Raw genomic sequence first — 18,897 nt, 5'->3', positions numbered from 1 at the left:
CAGGATCAGAGAGACAGACACACAATGAGGAAGAGGGAGGAACACATTCAGCTGCCTTATATATATTAAAACACACAGTGTGTAGGGTTACCTCTGTGATTATTATGCCACGTTTCTGCATGTAGGTCACGTAAGCACTGTAGGTTTGTTAGATTTGGTCAATGTTCACTGCTTTAAACCAGATTTTAGTTCATTGTCTAACTTTATGATTTATCTGCTATTTTGGCAGCACGTATCTTTTTATCTGCCGGCAATGCCGAAGTAATTAGTGGGTAAGTTAATTAGTGTATTGATGGAAAACTAATGGGTGTGACTCCATATGTTCCAGTGTGTTGAAGGCATAAGTTAAGAACAGTTTCTCATACTGAACATGAAGATTTTCCTCTTTATATTTACCCACAAGACCAGGCTCATGACAGTAATGCAGTGAAGTCACTTCTCAGAACACTTCCTGCACAGTAAACATGCGATGCTAAAACCTCTTACTGTATTTACATTCTTGCTTGATATCCAGTCAGATTTCATGTGTTCAGCAAATACTTGGACAATAAAGTTGATTCTGAATCTGAAGCAAACAAACTGAATATTTTTTAAGCCCAGACTACAGGCTCCAGGTTCACGGTGATGCAATTAGTGTGTGGTCATTTAATTAACTGCAAATTTGTTTGTAAGTTTGTTTGCATAATTTAAATAAAAGTGAAAAAACTATACACTTTCTCACTGACTGCTGGTATAATGTGTCACTTATTGTATATGGATATATATTAAATATGCAGTAAAGTATTATGTACCCAATGCAGATTGGTTGCCCTGTATAAATTAATAAAGCACATAAATTACCTCAGAACTGCACCTAAACCAAAGCCCTGTCTTGTACAATAGGCATGCATGAAAATCTTGGCTTTAAGAGCTTCATTATCTTGTGCTTACAGTGTATGTTGCTGGCTCAATATGTAAATGTGTGCCTAATCAAGCTAAAACAAACAAATTACTAATGACTCATTAATTCATGCACAATGCACAGACAGTAGGGGTCAGAAGACAAGGCAAGTTTATTTGCATAGCTCCTTTCAGCAACAAGCTTTCAAGACATGAAAGGAATTAAAGATTCACACGGTAACATAAGAAGACACTTGAATAAGTTTTAAAAGAGTAAAATAAAACAGGAGATAGAAATCAGCTAAAATAAAATAAAACACATTATGAGTTCATTTTTGCCCCTGTGCCCCCCGGTTGTTGACACTGGCTCTGCATTTAGCATTAATCAATTTGACGAGATGAATTATGTCTCTGTGGAGTTGTGCTGGGTATTTGTTAGTATTTATTGACAATTTATAGTAAATATTAATAGATAGAGTCATTACATGTCGTGTTGTGAGCCACTGATGATTGGGTTGAATGATTACAGGTGGATGTCAGTTGAAGAACTGCAACAAGGCTCGATTACCGACTTGGCAAAGCCGGCAACTGATATCATAATTTGATTAAATGCAAATTAGTTAGAAATTTGTGTCACTTGAAGAACAGTATCAACTTTGATGCATCCGTCACCCTGCACCCTCCATCACATGGTCGTGGTCTTATTATTTTATATTTTCCCTTATTTCAAGTAATTAACACATGGATAATCTTACGCTATGTTGTATTAGTCCATCATAGAAGTACTGTAAAGCCACAACCACTGATTATTTCCATCATCAGTATCTTTAATAATTGATTGATTGTTTATTGGAACAATGCCTATCATTATTAACATTTTCAAAATGCTTTTTTTTTGTCTGAGCGACTGTCAAAGACACAAAGATCTTGAGTTTATAGCAAGTATTCACATTTAATGATGTTCTGATGATTTGTGTTTTTGCTTAAAAAGGTGAAAATCAATTTTCTGTCCATTGACCACTTGATTATTGGATGGAATTATTGGAATGGAAGGGAATTATTCAGCCATGTCTATTTCATCCCCATGTTTTAAATTTTATATGATTTTATATCATTACATAATGGAAGTTGCACTTTGTTGGTGCATTTCTGGACTTCAAGTGTCACTTTGGATGCCAGTGAAATGACTTTACATATAATGCCTCATAACATGAATATGACCAGAGGGAGAGAGAGGGAGGGAGAGAGAGGGAGAGACTGAATGGAAAGGTAGAGAGACATAGACTGAGAGAAGGGTGAGTGAAGAGAGAGAGAGAGAGTCGCCATTACTGCTGTCGGTGCTGCTGAGAGGGGAGGGAGCAGCGAGAGGCAGGTTTCGGCTTACAGCGCATACCACACCGACACCACCAGAATACCCCGAGACACAGGCACCGGCCGCTGGACTCGGGGGACCGGGCCGCCTGGAGACCCACTCTGGATTCTGTCGGGGGACTCTAATGGCCGCAGACTGTGGACTGTAAAAGGGAGTTTTTTGCCTTTTAATGTGGGAATGCTTTCTCCTCCTCTCCGTGGTATGTGGATCTGGGAGCGACCATGTTAATAGGTGGGTAAGGGAATGTATTTGTACTGGGATTGGGACTTCATTAGCTTAGCTAGCACTCTTTTCCGTGGGCGAAACCTGGCCGCAGGACCGCGCTGTTCTGGGCCAAAGGAAACCGGGGCGAGAATGTGAGTCTGGGCTGTGAAATTAGCCCAGGTTGTGGTTTTTAACCCGCTTTCTGCCCAGCGTTAGCCTGGGATTGGTGTTGCTAACGCTAGCCAGCTAACTCTCCGTCATCCTCCTGGCATGCTAGGCTAACGCAGCTCGGCTAACGTTAGCTAATCGGGATTGGGAAAGGTGGGTTTTTCCTCTCCTGGAGTATCAGGGCCGAGCCGGACCGTGCCGGGCTTCACTCCCTGTTCCCGGGGAAAATGAACACCGTGTCGGACCCTGTTGGCCGCACTGACGCATCAACATTATGTCTGTTGGTTTAATTCAAGCTTAACTAACTCGTTATCATTAACTCCCTGAACTCACTCTCACCTCCCTTTTCAGAGAGCTCGATGTTTTAGGTAACATCCACCGCTTTCATCGGGTTTTATCTCAACGTGTTAAATGGATTCATGTGGAAAACTATGGGAAATTACTTTAAAGAAAAGGTGTTGCCGTAATAACTGTCTGAGTTCGGGGCTTTCACATGGGGGCAGCTTTTATCGGTAAATTCACGTATTCAGACTTTGTTTTGAAAGTTGCCGGGTTGCCAGTTTTCACCTTTAAAGTCCGGGGGGAGGGAGGGATGGGGGGTCAGGTCCAGGGGTGCCACCGGGCAGGTCACTGAAGTTCCCCGACATTAACCAGCGTGTTTTGGCCCCTGATGCCTCAGCTGTGATGGGAAGCTTTACCACACCTGTCATTAGCTGTTTCACCTTGTTTCTGGTGAATTCTGTGCAGCAGCAGGTCGGTGCTGCAGCTCCCTTTGCCCTTTTCCCAAACTCTCTTTAAAGGGATAGTCCGGCTTTTATCTAACCCTGGTGGTTCTCCTCCAGCTTTTTGCATTCATCGCGCAGCTCTCATATATAAAATGTGCTCCATTGCAGAGTTATAGTGGTTGTTAAGAGCACCAATTATTAGTGGGATCCATTTGTGTTAAAAAATAGCAATTGGGTTCTTTGTTGTTTCCACTTAGTACATGCTATTATCTTGTTTTAGTGTCCATAAATCCACAAGGGCTCTGAATGAGTCAGTAGGACTGTGTGTTTATCATTATAATCACAGTCAGTCTTTTCAGCATTTTCTATTAAATGGGCTGTGTTTGCAGGAAAGCTGTTGATCTTAATTACAAAGAACTGAATGCTGTCTAGGTTTTTGAAGGTAGCAAGATCGATGCCTGTTTTTCACATGAGGAAGTGGTAGGAATTTGGAAAATATGGAATTTAGGTGGTAAATCTTGATTCATGCTGGTTGTTACCTGCAGACAAAACATTTCCCATCTAGATGATGTATAAGTGAATGTTTAACAGATACTTATCTGTGTAATTGACGAACTGAGATGCTGAGAACTGATAGGTGTGGATAGGCACATCTGGAAAGCTTTGCTTGTGTGACTGCACTAAGACCAGAACAAAAAAAAAAAAATGCATATTGGTATTGGCATTATGCTAATATGGTGGGGAAATATTCAATACTAGTATTGGCTTCTAGAAACCACACAAGCGCACTGGTGCTGACAAACGCTGTGAGCGATGGCAGGGTTGATAGCGTCAGTTGGCCTTTAAACTGTTGTTCTTACATCATTGAAGGGGAAGTCAGACGAGTGATGCTCGGTTTCAGGTCTGGACCTGACTCAGGAGGAGGTTGACATAGTTTTTTGAATGAGTTTGGATTATGTTTCAAAACATCTGAGGCTCTTCAAAGGAAATTGTGTTTCCAAGAATCACCAGCCTGGTGTCGCTTTGAATGAAAATTATCAGTGTAATTGAGTTTTTATTTTAACTGGTATCTGGCAACAAAGATGTTTTGTTAAGCTGTTTCATATTGAATACAAAAAATGTAGTGCCCTTAGACAGTAGAAGGATGGAGAGAAGCCTACTAAAGACAAAATTATTCCTAAACCACATATAATAAAATGGTCTCATCTCTTATTACACACCTGAAGCAGGCCGACTGATTATTTCTAGACCAAATTTCTTTTGACTTTGGGTTTATTTGACACTAACATTTCTGGAAGCAAAATTATTGTAGTTTCTGCTTTCCGGTTTGTTGCTTTTTATTACACCCGTAGTTCCTCAGATGATGAGGTAGCTGACATTTAAAACTGCAATTACGGAACTTTGCACGTTGGCAGCTGAAAAATGGCAGTGGCAGGTAATGGTTTAAGAATCTGAAACTGAGTACCCAGAAATCCAGTGAGGCGGGGTCAGTGTGCCACAAAACCCCTTGTGATTTATTCTGAGAGTAGAAAGGAAAAGCTGTAATGTTGGCTGTGGCTGGAGAGCTCACTCGCTGCTTTTTAGGAGGCAGTTTGGATTTTGTTCACAAGTTTTGATTCATTTCTGTTGTCTGGACCCGAGATCGGAGTTTCTTTTCGGGGAAACATAATGAATCAATGGCACCTCATTTAAAGTAGATGGGATGGGATCTCTGCTGGAGCCTCGCTTTGTGATTAAAAACAAAGTTTATTTTTACCTAAAAATTGAGCCGGGCTCAGCTTTAAAAGGTTTACCATCCTTGGCAGCGTGTTGCTCTGTGTTTCAGGGCTTAACAGCATTTAGTCATCTCTAAAACCAGCTTGCCAAGTGATACCTTAATCCCCCCCCTGCAGCATCACAGTGAATAGACTAATCATGATGCACAAGGCTACTTTTAGCCATTAGCGCAGCACAAATGCAATTTGGGCTGTAGTGTTATGCTGTTTGCAGTAATAAGAGCATCACCGGCTCCATGCAGGTGTTTACAGTGTACAGCCACCACTGCTACCATTCCCCTCCTCATGCACATTAACATTTATTCATCTCATTGAGTCTTACATTGGCCCTGTGTGTTGACAGCAGAGTGAAAACAGACTTTGATATTGGCTGATAAAAATGTAAAACAGATGTTTGGATTTGGGTGACTGATCTTCTCAAACACTGTGGTTTGGATGGGAACTGGGGGTGGAATGTGGGGCTGTAATAATCAGTTGGTTAGTCGATCAACAGGAAATTAATAGATTCCAGATTTTGTAATTGATGGTTTAAGTCAGTTGCCAAGTAAAGACTCCACGTGTTTCCTGATTACAGTATCACAGTTATGTACAATTGCTCACTTTATCTTTTAGTGTTTGAAATCATAAATTCAGTATTTAGGATTGTATTTGGCTGTTGGTTGGACTGAGTTCTTAATGTGAACACATCACTTGGACTTTACTAATTGTAACCATGTTTTTTTTTTTTTGCCATTTTAGAATCAGTAATTAATTTATAAATCAGCAAGAAAGATGATTGCTATATTTATCAGTACTAAAAGTAATTGTTAGTTTTAGCCTTAGAGGCACAAATACCTCGGTAGTGAGAATTAGCACCACATCTAAGTGTATGTGCACATACAGTGTAGTGCTTCATCTGTTCATAAGCTCAGATATACTCGTCCCTGGCTGCTGCTACAGTCAGGTGTGGCGCATAGAACAGCACAGCAGCTATTGTAGGGGCCAGTGGTGAGGTTTATAAACCTGAAGGACCTGCTGGCTGCTTTGCTCCCTGGCGTCATGTAAACCTCGAGGTGTGTTTGTGGGGCAAGCAGCTCCTGATTTATGGTGTTAAAACAAGAAATTACTTTTATATATTATATGATTGAATTCTGTGAGTGACATTCATGCGTCCTCCTTGTTTTGGACTGTGTGACTTGTGCCTTATTTTGTCTTGTTTGTCTATTTTCTTGCACACCCTGCTCAGGTGACATCATCACCTTGACCCCTATAAACAGTCAGTGAGAGGAAAACCTCATTGCTTCGCCTCGGTGGACTGGATTCCTACACCAGTGCAGTTTCTCAGGCTCAGCATGCTGTCGTGCTGCAGCTAGCAGTTCCAGCTCACGCAGGCAAATTCACTGGCTGATTGCCATCGTTCTGTAAAACACAACAATGACTGCAATTCTCTCCGCCGTTATCGGTTATCAGCCTCTAGTTAGGTCATGGTGAGGTTCAGGCTTATTTGACTGTGACAATCCCAGATAATACTGACAGAGAGGTTGCACAGTCAATCAGATGGAAGCGTTTGCAACATTTCAATTTCTGCAGTTCGTAGTAGCAGAATATTGTTAGTGTCAGGAGTGAATCATTAAATTTCACCTAGTTGTTGATGTTGAATAGATGAGGTGCACGGATCAAAACAGTTCAGTTCCACAGATCATCATGGGTGCTAATCAGGATTAATAATCATGAGCAAAAGGTCAGGCAAAATAAAGACAAGCAAAATAATCAGGATTATACATTTAGCCCTAATCATGTAGCCCTAGGTTGTGCTGATGATGATAACAAATCTGTGAACTGATTTATTTTCTCTGTTTCATTCTCACAGCGAAGCAAATCATTTCTAGGTCAGTGGCTGTCAAAGGGCTGGAGTTGCATGCCATTTTTATCCTGCCTCGGCACAAATTGGTTGAAAGCACTTCTTTTTCTCTGTGAGGGGAAAAGTGACATTGCGGTCCACGATTAAATTATTCTCCCTTTTCTCTTATATAAGTTCTACTCTCACACTTTGGTTTTTGGCTCTGCAAAAGGTCATTTTGGTATTGCATATTTAAAAAAATAAAAATTCAAAAATGCAGGAGGCCTTTTCATCACAGTTTTACATTATAAACCTATTAAGGTAGTGTTTCAGGACCAGCACATTTTATTAACAGTGCACGTAGCGCCAATCAAAAACATTTATTAAGCTTTTACTGTTTAGGAGAGATCATTTTCTTCTGCACAAGTGTGATAATGGGTTCTTTTGTCTAACTCTTTGTAATACCATATTAACATGTCTGATTTGTGGTTTTAAACCAGTACACTGTGCATGCATGTACGTGTGTGTGTGTGTGTCCCAGAGGAACATGCTAATTATATTATTTGTGATAAGGAGCCTGAGGTAGTGTGAGGACAAATCAGTGCGAATATGTTTTTGTTTGTTTTGCCTTTGTCTTTTCCTAATTGTGAATTCTGTGTCTTGCAGGCAGGTGATAAAAGGAGAAGCCGGCTGCTCTATCCCAGCTTAAAGAAGACCCAGGATAGAAACTGAGAGAGAGAGAGAGTTGGAGGGGGATTTGCCACGACCAAGGGAAAATCAGAATGAAAGTGCCTCTGTACCACTGAGAAGCAGAACTGGAATGATATCTTGACCTTTTTTCCTGGAAGTGACCAAGTTAGCGATGAGCGGGGGGATATAATGGCCAAGAACAAGGATGCTCGCCCCCCGACATTCGCCGTCAGTGTGGTTGGCCTCTCGGGGACGGAGAAAGAGAAGGGAAATTGTGGCGTGGGCAAGTCCTGCCTGTGCAATCGGTATGTGCGTCCCGATGCGGACAGCTACTACTCGGAACACACCTCAGTGCTGAGCACAATAGACTTTGGCGGACGTGTGGTTAACAATGACCACTTTCTCTACTGGGGCGAGGTGTCCCATCGAGGGGATGATGGGTTGGACTGTAAAATCCAAATCATTGAGCAAACAGAGTTCATTGATGACCAGACGTTTCTTCCGCATCGGAGCACGAACCTGCAGCCGTACACGAAACGGGCAGCGGCGACCAAGCTCCAGTCAGCAGAGAAGCTTATGTACATCTGCACGGACCAGCTGGGCTTGGAGCAGGACTTTGACCAGAAGCAGATGCCTGATGGGAAGCTGAACATCGATGGCTTTGTGCTCTGCATCGATGTGAGCAAGGGTTGCAACAGGAAGTTTGATGACCAAATGAAGTTTGTCAACAGCCTCTACTCTCAAATTGTTAAGTCAAAGAAGCCTATTGTCGTTGCTGCCACAAAATGTGACGAGTGTGTGGATCAGCACCTGAGGGACCTGCAGGCCTTCGTTGCCAGCAAGAAGAACCTGCTGCTAATTGAGACATCAGCACGCTCCAATGTCAACGTGGAGCTCAGCTTCAATACCCTCATCCAGCAGCTGGATAAAACAAGGGGAAAACCAAAAACTGTGCCATATTTGGAGGCCTATAAAACCCAACGGCAGCTCATTGCCTCAGTAACAGATAGATTTGACAAACTGATGGTGCACAGCGTGAGAGATTACCACACCACATGGAAAACGGTGATCAATAATATGAAGGGCCAACCCGACTACGATGAATTCATCACCTTGGAAGGCTCCAGGAAAGCACGCAACATGTTCACAAAGCACATTGCACAACTAAAACAGGAGCACATTAAGAGGAGGAGGGAAGAGTATCTGACAACGCTACCGAAAACCCTTAATAACATCCTCAATAACCTGGAGGAGGTTGAACACCTCACGTGGCCTGAGGCGCAGAGTGTGATCCGGAACCGGCCTGATTTCCAGTACTGGTTCGTGGTTCTGGAACAGACACCATGGGATGAGACAGACCACATCGACAACAGTGACCGCAGGATACCTTTCGACCTCCTTGACACACCGGATGGTGAGAGAATTTACCGTAACCATGTCCAGCACCTGCTGTCAGAGAAAAGAAGAGTGGAGATGAAAGAGAGGTTCAAGAAGACGCTGGAGAGGGTTCACTTTATCAGCCCAGGGCAGCCATGGGAGGAAGTCATGTGCTTTGTCATGGAGGACGAGGCCTACAAGTACATCACAGAATCAGATAGGAGGGATGTTTACTGTAGACACCAGCAGGAAATAGTTGAAAGGGCCAAAGAGGATTTTCAGGAAATGCTTTTTGAGCATGCTGAGCTGTTCTATGACTTGGATCTGAATGCCACCCCCAGCTGCGACAAGATGAGCGAAATTCACAGTGTGCTGAATGAGGAGCCCAGATACAGAGCACTGCAGAAACTTGCCCCAGATAGAGAGTCTCTCCTCCTTAAACACATTGGGTTTGTTTACCATCCCACCAAGGAGACGTGCCTGAGCGGGCAGAACTGTGTTGATCTGAAAGTAGAGCAGGTTTTGGCAAACAGGCTAGTGCAGCTTGACCACGGACGCTCTAATCTCTACTATAACAGTGCCAACATCGATAAGATCAACCTCTGCCTCCTGGGAAGGGAGGGTCTCTCACAGGAGCTAGCCAATGAGATCCGAGCTCAGTCCACAGATGACGAGTACACCCTTGACGGTAAAATTTACGAGCTTGAGCTTCTTCCCGTGGATGTCAACTCCACGCTGCTCTTCAGCCACACGTGGGTCAACTCTTTCAAGCCACACGGCTGCTTCTGTGTTTTCAACTCCATAGAGTCTCTCAACTGTATCGGAGATTGCATAGGCAGGATCAGAGCAGAGATAGCACAGAGCAGGAGAGAGAGATTTGCACAGCCGCTGCCATTTATTCTCATCCTGGCAAATCAGAGGGACAGCGTTTGCAAAAACATACCTATCCTGAGGCACCAGGGCCAACAGTTGGCAAACAAGTTGCAGTGCACCTTTGTTGACATCCCCTCTGGGGCCTTTCCGCGTAAATTCACTGAGTTCCAAATTAAGCAGGGTCTCCGAGCAGTGCTGGAGGGGCTAAAGCATAACTTTGATGTCTTGGCCCCACTGCCTTCCATCAAAGACATGTCAGAGACGGACCTTAGGATAGTCATGTGTGCCATGTGCTGGGATCCTTTCAGCGTTGACCTCATCCTCTCGCCTTTCCTAGACTCACACTGCTGTAGTGCAGGGCAGCCGGGCCAGAGCAACACACTGATACTAGACAAGATCATTGGTGACAGCAGGAGGAGGATCCAGGTCACTGTCCTCTCCTATCACTCTGCTATTGGTGTCCGCAAAGACGAGCTGGTGCACGGCTACATTTTGGTCTATTCTGCCAAACGCAAGGCTTCTATGGCGACGCTGCGGGCGTTCTTGGCTGAAGTCCAGGACGTGATCCCTGTCCAGATGGTGGCGATCACAGACAGCCAGGCAGACTTCTTTGAGAATGACGCTATCAAGGAGTTGATGACGGAGGGGGAGCACATTGCCACAGAGATTGCTGCCAAGTTTACAGCACTCTACTCACTGTCACAGTATCATCGGCAGACGGAGGTCTTTACACCTTTCTTCAATGAAGTGCTGGAGAAGAAGCTGAGCATTGAGAGTTCTTTCCTATTTGACAGCTCCTCACGCGAGTGCACCACTGGTGCCAGTGAAGATGTCTTCCCCACTTCCCCCCATAGCCATTCCCCGGCCTACAACACTTATTACCCAGAATCTGATGATGATAACGAAGCCCCCCCACCTTACAGTCCAATAGGTGATGACGTTCAGCTCCTCCCCACTCCCAGTGAGCGGGCCAAGTACCGTATCGACCTAGAGGGGAACGAGTATCCCGTCCATAGCACGCCTGTGGGAGACCATGAACGCAACCACAAAGTGCCTCCACCTGTGCGGCCCAAACCAGTCCTCCCCAAGCCTAACGTCAAGAAGCTCGACCCCAACCTGCTCAAAACCATTGAGGCTGGTATGCGAAGTAATCGTAGGATGCCACGTGGCCCAATGGCACACAGCGAGGATGTGGAGGCATCAGACAACTATGCAGACCCTGTGGATACCTTGCTAAGGTCTAGGGGCTTCCACAATGACGACATATATGCTGTGCCTGAGGACACACACAGCCGTCTGGTCAAAATAAGAAACTCCTTTGGCGGTTTACACGGTCTACACGGAGGAGGAGAGGAAGAGAATGGATTCGACCGGAAGTCCCAGACTGGACGGCGGCCGTCAAAATACAAACACCGTTCAAAAATCCTCTTCAGTAAGACGAAGGCCTACCAAAGACGATTCCACTCTGACAGTGACGGGGAGGAGTCTGGCCCCGCCACGCAGAAAAAGAAAAAGGGAAGAGCCCACCGGGGCAGCGAGGAGGACCCACTGCTCTCCCCTGCCGACCCATGGAAGAGTGGGATAGATAACCCGGCTATCACCTCTGACCCCGAGCAGGAAGACAAGAAGATGAAGAAGAAGAAGACGCCCAAAACACCAAAGGAACCAAAGAAGGTGAGTCTTGTCTGGCATGAATCTTTCATTTTAACAGGATGGTTTCAAAGTGGTTTATAAATCAGCAAAAGACAGAAAAGAAAGACAGCAAAGGTATTATACTCTCCAAGACGCTGAGCCAACGCTTCGTGTTTTTTTTATTTCGAGTGAGTGAAAGAGAGCTTCAGTGCACTGAATATGAGAGAGAATGAAAGATTGTGTATGGTAGTGTGTGAGCAGATGTGTGAGGGCGTGAGATACGAGCACATATCTGTTTTTAATAGCCCCAGGACTTGTGGTGAAAATAAACTAATTTGATAATTGATTGATCGGCCCCACCACTGAAATGGTTTATGAGCCTCCACACCTTCCAAGCCCCAGAGAACCAATAAAAAAAAAAGCTCAATAAAAGACGCACTGTTAAAGACAGTAGGGCTCTGTCTGTATAATCTCAGATCAGAGGCTGCATCTGTGATAAGATGCCTGCTTATCCTCCCTTCTTATCCTCACTAAAGGCTTGTCTGAGACTGCTGAGCTAGGTCTATATAAACACGTGCATGTGTTTCAGCCGCTGTCATCTAGACTCCAAGACAAATACTGTGTACGTACACTCTTGTAAACAAACACACATGTGCAAATGAATAAACATGTCAGCACAAATCAAACATCCATGTTGGAAACGAAGGTAAACGCACACATTAGCATACTGTGCGTGTACACACCCACACACTAGCACACTCATGCAGCAGTATACTAATTCATCACAAATTACTTGCGGGTTCGTTTGCATTAGAGATTCATTATAGATTGAAATCTCAAATTGCAATATAAACTTCCTCCATTTTCACAGACTTAGGTGTTCAAAATGGATCCTCAGTATTTAAGTCAAATAGAGCAATGTTGACACAAATTCGTATTAAATTCAAACAGTGCATCTAAAGCAGCAACATCTGCTTCTGATTAAAAATGTTTGCACTCACTTAAGCAATATAATAAACCAAAAAAAAAATCTGGCTGTTGGTTGTACCAATATTTGGCAATTTCAGTGTTCAGCAAAAATAATCACAGCATGACTATTTGTCAGTTTCCTGCAGCCTGAGCACAATTGGACTTCGACAAACACACTTGCACGCAAGTGAGCGCGCACGCTGGCATGAATCAGATAATAGTGTGCAAATCAGTAGAGAAACAGCCGCTGGTGCTACATGGCGTCATGAATGCAGGGCATTGTTGGAACATTCAAACTGTCTTTGATAATCAGAGAGGAGAGCGAACGGAGAACCAGAAGGTACAAAATGGAAGGTGTTTAGTTGCCGTCCTGGCCAATTAGAGGAGCCCGAACCGCTGTAGGCATGACAACACTTTGAAGAGCAGAGGAGTGTGGGAAATCAAAGCAACCCTGGTGCCTCGTTACTCGTCCCGGCTTCATTCTCGAAGAACAATTTTGTCTGTTGTGTTCTTTCTTTTTGTCTTCCTCCACATGAACCTCCCTTTGCTCTCTCCCTCTCTCTCCCTTCATCCCACTAACTTTCTTTCTGATCTATTCCCCGATTGCCCTCCTCCTCCTCCTCTTCTTCTTCTTCTTCTTCTCCTCTGATATGTTCTGCCTCCTCTTCACCCTCTCTCCTCCTCCATCTCTGCTCTCCCTTGTGTCTTTCCCTCAATTCCCTCTACCTTTCCTGTTTTCTCGTTCTCTTTAACACTTATTTTGACTTGATTTCCTGTCCTCCCTTTTCTTGGCCCTCATCCCTACCTACTTCTGTCTCTCCATCATCCCATTTGGCTTCTTTCCTCTTTTCTTGTCACTCAATCTTTTCTTTAATCTCGCTATTTCCTGTTTTCTTTAATTTCACTTCTCCTTTCCTCCTTGTTCTTTCATGCCTCTATGTTTCCTCCTTTTTCTTCCCTTCTTCCCTTTTTCTCTACTCCTTTTGCTACCCATCCCTGTTTGTTCTCTTTTCTCCTTTTCTTGTCTCTTCCTCCTTTCCATCCCCCTTTCTTTCCTTACCCATCCTACTCCGCCCATCCTTCCTGCCCTTTCCTTCTTTTGTAATCACTCTCCTCTCCCTCATCTCATCCCTCTTCTTTATTCTCTCATCCCCACCTTATAGCCGAAATCCTCCAAGCCCCCCAAGCCTCTGTACCCTCCCACCCGGAGAACCTGGGAGAGCAACTACTTTGGTGTTCCCCTGCAGAACCTGGTGACCCCTGAGCGACCCATCCCACTCTTTATCGAGAAATGCGTCGACTACATTGAGCGCACAGGTGAGTCATGCGTTTTCATGCATTTCTGTCTCTGTCTCTGTCTTCTATCCCACTCTCCTCTGTTGTTTTTGTTCCTTTTGTCTTTATTTGTTGCATCTGCCTGGGCGTTTAGGTGCAGCCAGGCGCTCTCTGGTATTTTGTAACTCTTTTAAAGTACAGCTGGTTTGCTTTTCCATACAAACACTTTGTGGTTATTTGCTGTGAATATGCCTCTCACATCTTTCCAAATGAGTGATTGAGTGAAGAAAAGGAAGGGTGGAGGGATGATTTAAGGTGGGATGGATCTAAATTCTAGGGAGATTCACTTCTCAGCTCTGATGTCACCAAATGAATGCGTATTGTCTGCTCTGTCAGCCCATCTGCCAGGCTGCCAGTCAGTACTAGCCAATTTCAATTCGATGAGCTCCATTGGCACGGTGTTTGGTGTGTTGCCAAAGCTCTGCTGGAATGACTACAAAATAAGGTGGTAAAAGATGACCACGATCAAAAAACTGATTAAGGAAATGAAAGTAGAGATTTACACAAGTACGTGCCGTCCATTAATCAACTGTCCATAAGAAAGGAGAAAAGAAAATGAGATGATACCAGCAAGACCATGTAAGGAAAACCGCAGATGGTTCCTGTCAAAGGGTCTTCAGGTTATTGGACATTTGTTGTGACTAAAAGCACAATTATGTAAAGAACAAAAAATTGTCAGAGCAGCAAAAATGCCAAAATAGTCTGTGGTTCCATCTTCTTCAATAATGAGGATTTGCTGCTTTTAGTTGTTTTATATCATTGTAAATTGAATATCTTTTGGGATTTGGACTGTTAGTATGAAGTGTTGAGACATGAAATTTTGGATATCACCCAAGCCTAGTATTTTTGCTTTTTTTTTTTTACATTTTGTGTACAAAATGATAAATCAATCAATCAGGAAAATAATCTTCAGAATTATTGACACTGAAAACAACTGTTAGGTGCAGCCTCCCCCATCAGCCAGCCTTAAGGTCAAAGGTTGCTCCCTCAAATCCCCAGCCCACCTAAGAAACCCACGACAAAACTCATTGTCATCTCATCAGCTCCCTAGATGTCAGTGTCAAGTGTCAGATGTCAGAAGAGCAGACGTGCTCAAAGGACTTATTCTGAATTTATAAAAAAAGAAAAAAGCTTTAAAATAAGATGCTTGGCCTGTTTGGACAGTGACGCAAGCTCCTAGTGCATGCTGGGTATGTGTTTGGCTTCCTGCCCAGCTGTCGTAAAGTAGAAGGCCTCTCCCAAAATCTGAGAGATTCCTCAGTGAAGTCATGGTTTAGATATTTATACACTGTGTGGGGGACACTTGAACCAAAGTGTCTCTGAGTGTTTTCAAGGTGTTTATTTTCTTTCTTGGTGACAGCAAAGAGATTCAAACAGCCAACTCATACACTCAGTAATGCCCCAAGCTAGTGAGCCAAAGAGTTACTTTTTTCCTTCTGAGTACTGAAATAAATATTTAAAATATATTCAATATGTGTTGAGTTTGTTGCATAATGTATTTACACACAGTTCAGTACTCTTTTCCATGTTTAGTGCCTTTGAATGAGCTCTAAGAAGTAAAAGTGCCTCTTGCTGAATGACCTCAAAGTAACTTTTCCCCCAGTGACATTCTTTAAAATATCTGTTGACGTAAAGTTTCCTATTGAGTTTTTGCTGGTGTGTGTTTACATGTTCAGGGTGGGGGATAGTTCTGGCTCAGGCTCAGTTTTTTTTTATTGTGTGCTCAATCCTTGATCAGTTCTAGTATCTGTGGAAGTCAGAGGATGGCTCTTTTAAAGCTCCTGGAATGTCTAAAGGTAGATGTCCATGTGTTTGTGATTATAAAGCAGGTCTAGGTTCTATATTAATACTGTGAAAGTATCAAAGCCTCAGTCCACAGAGAAATGCACACAGCCTGTATTCAGACACTGAGCCTTAAAACCAGCCGTCAGGACTTCTGGAACTTTGTGATGTCACAACAAAGCAGTCACCTTCCTCAGGCACGTCCCCAAACCCTGTCTAGCTGAATCCACCATCCAACCTTGCAGTATTTGGTTTCTCTGAGTGTTTACCTGAAATCTGCTATATTCTTATTGGATCACTCAGAAAACAGTCAGCCAATCAGAAGAGAGGCTCTGAGCCTCTCTGACTGACCTGTTGTTACTAGAGCTCCAGACAGAAGCCAGAGAGAGGAGATGTAAAACTGCATTTAGATGGTTTTTGGTTCTTAAAACCACAAACACTTCAGATAAAACACTGGAAAAGTGTAGAATCTGGAACCTTTAAGGTTTTTAGATGTTGTTTTTAAGACTGTTGCTTTGTAATCGTACCCACTGCAGCCAAATGAATGTAGGAACCCCTCAACTGTAGATATAAAAAAATCACTTTAACACAATACTGAAAACATGTCTTATCCCCCACCCCCTTTTCCTCTCCGCCTCCACCTCCATCTGAAGCCATATGTGCAGCAAATGTATAGTGTGTACATTAAAAGGAGGCATTTCCTGTATTCACAGCGAGCGAGTGAGTGTTCGGTTCTGTTTTGAAGGTAGCGTTTGTGTCTGAGCTCTTTTCGTTCTGGGGCTGTTAATTCCTGTCCTGAAAATCCCTTCCGAATATGTTTTGATATTCAGCTGAATCTACATGAGCCCATTGGTGGCTGCCAACCAAATTTAGGATTAATCCCAACGCTGTATGTGTGCGGGTGTGCGGGTGTATGCCGACGCCTGCCAGCTGACAGCAGTGTATCAGAGATTTCATGGCCAGTGCCGTGAAACCCTCTAAGTCCAGACGGTCTGTTGGGTGGATTTAACAGCTTTTCCCCTCCTTCTTTTTCTGGAATATCATTTCTCACCAGATGCAGTGAGAACATCTTTGTGCTTTTTTAAAGCCTGCTGCTGTATAAGGTGTTTCATATCCAGACAGTTGAAGAGTTTTTACAACTTGATGAGACCTTTCGGGTTTTCGGGTTTCCTTGTTAGTGACCTATGTAGAGGCTCAGGTAGTCTTCATACACAGCCTGTTTGCTCTGGTGGGGGTTTAACCTGTTTGCACAACACATTTTATTCTCTGGCTCAGAGGGTGGGGTTGTTCTGTGAGTGTAGAGAGTTGTAAATGATTGTGGGTGTTGGCGTGATAGCTCAGTGCTTAGAGAGACTCTTCTTTTTTGGAAAAATGAGCTTGAACCCTTCTGTCTGCTGAGATCCACCCTGCTAAATTAAGATACTGAATCTCTGCCAGATCCAGAGCCACTGCTCTGACTGACCTCTGACCCCTGAGCAGGGGAGAAGGAAAAGAAAGTCTCCCAGTGGGAATCATTAAAACATCACTATTATATTGTGTTATTTTTATTTTTCCACTAGACGCCAGACACTTGTCACATTTATGGGGGTGAAAGTCAAAATGTTAGAGCACTCCTCCCCATTTAATAGTGTTTCTTTCCCTGGAAAAATACTCACAGGAAGGTGTTTGTTTCATTTGTCGCTTTGAGAGTGTCACCTGCAGAAACTCAAACTTTATAAATTCAAGGAGAAATTATGCCACGATGCGACCCATGCTGTTTGATTGACAGGTTCAGTCTGAGAAGTGCAGTCAAGACAATACTCAAATTTTCTCTGAAGAAGGGTCGGAAATTGAACCTTAATACTTTCTATAATAGTAAACAAAATGAATTGAATGTGCATCAAGTCGTCCATATTGCTCATCTTGTGTACATATTTTTCAATTATAATATATTTTCTGATTTAAATCAAAACTTTGCAAATTTTAGACAATTTTATTCAGCAGCTTTCTCTTATGTCTCTCTGTTTGGAGAAAACATTTAACATTTGAGAAATTTTGTATTTTTTAATGCATGAAAAATTTTATTTTGTAATAAGTTTATATTTCAAGTAAACTATTAGGTTAACAGACAGCAATTTTGATAACTGCTTATAATTTAAGTTGTTTATTCAACAAAAATTCCAGACATTCTCAGGATGTATTTCAGATTTGAAGATGTGATACTTTTCCTTGTTTTATACAATTTTGGACAAAACTGGCAATGGATTACATGGTTTTTGCTACTTAAGATCCTTAATATATCTTCCTATGAACATCAACTACTTAAATAAAACACAGCTAGACTGCTAGACTAATAGATGAATCCCCTATTTGTTTCAGGATAATAAATGAACCTTAGTTGGTCACAGTTTCATTTGTTGGTGTTAGAGAGGAGCAGTAATCTGTGGGAGGCCAGCCTGCTGGTTGGTTGAGTTTAACCACATGTAATAAGATGCCAGCTGAGAGGCACAGAGGCAGAGAGCCGATGATAGCTATTTGTGGTGCCTGTGGTTTCAGACCAGAAAGTGTGAGAGAGGAAAAACTGTGACTTTATGACTATTTGCGAGATGAAAGTGTGTGTGAGACGGAGCGTGGCTGTGAAATGTGACAGAGTGTGTGGAGATGTGAGACTGTGATTCTGTGTGTGACCTTTATGTGGTCGGGTTTGTGTATGAGATAAGACTGCACATCCACTCCTTCCAGTCTGGTAGATTTAATGCAGATCTCAAGCTTTTTCTATTTTTTTATGGTGAAATCTCAACATGACATTTTCCAGGAATCATCTAATTAAGTTTACATCTGTGTCAAGAGTTTTGGGTGAAGTGTGTGGCGTCAAAAGAACCGTTAAAGAAACTCTGAGATAAAATGTCACCATTAAATAAGGGTGATGTTTGTTCTGTGCTCACTGCCTCTCTGTTTCCTGTTAGGAGAGATCTGCTTGTTATCATTTTTAATGCGTTCCAGTCATCACATTCTAATAATAATACAACTAAGAGACTTCCTAAGGGTCTCACAGGCCCTTTAAGGTTTGTTGATTTAAGGCAAATGAACCAAAGCCTTGACGGTTTCTGAAAGGGAATGGGTGGCCTTAGAAAAAGTGGCAACACACGTATTTGTTGATATACCTCAGCTCCGTGTCTGAGCTTCAAATCTAGAGGAAAAGACTGTGTGTTTTCACTGGGCTTTTTTTTGGCTTGAAATGGTTCCAAATTAAGCTTAGACATCCATGATGTGTTGTTTTGTCTTAACCTGGGAAGTGACGATTTTGAATCTGCTGGG

The 18,897-nt window shown here is 43.0% G+C and overlaps 1 protein-coding gene across 2 annotated transcripts in view; it reads left to right on the top strand.

The window, feature by feature from the left end:
* The first annotated feature begins 2,181 nt into the window (after positions 1-2,181).
* Positions 2,182-18,897, top strand: part of arhgap5 (Rho GTPase activating protein 5) — a 55,736-nt gene continuing 39,020 nt past the window's right edge. The window contains exons 1-3 of one of the 2 annotated variants that reach the window (XM_071497437.1): positions 2,182-2,482; positions 7,609-11,556; positions 13,647-13,800. In XM_071497437.1, the coding sequence (XP_071353538.1) occupies positions 7,822-11,556; positions 13,647-13,800 (3,889 nt within the window). In that variant the 5' untranslated portion in view covers positions 2,182-2,482; positions 7,609-7,821. The other variant, XM_071497438.1, reaches the window with a different exon arrangement.

The sequence above is a fragment of the Trachinotus anak genome, unplaced genomic scaffold, assembly GCF_046630095.1.
Source record: "Trachinotus anak isolate AG129_WGS33_773 ecotype Australia unplaced genomic scaffold, CSIRO_AGI_Tana_v1 ptg000015l, whole genome shotgun sequence".
NCBI classification, from domain to species: Eukaryota; Metazoa; Chordata; class Actinopteri; order Carangiformes; family Carangidae; genus Trachinotus; species Trachinotus anak.
This window is presented reverse-complemented; position numbering and strand designations above follow the sequence as displayed.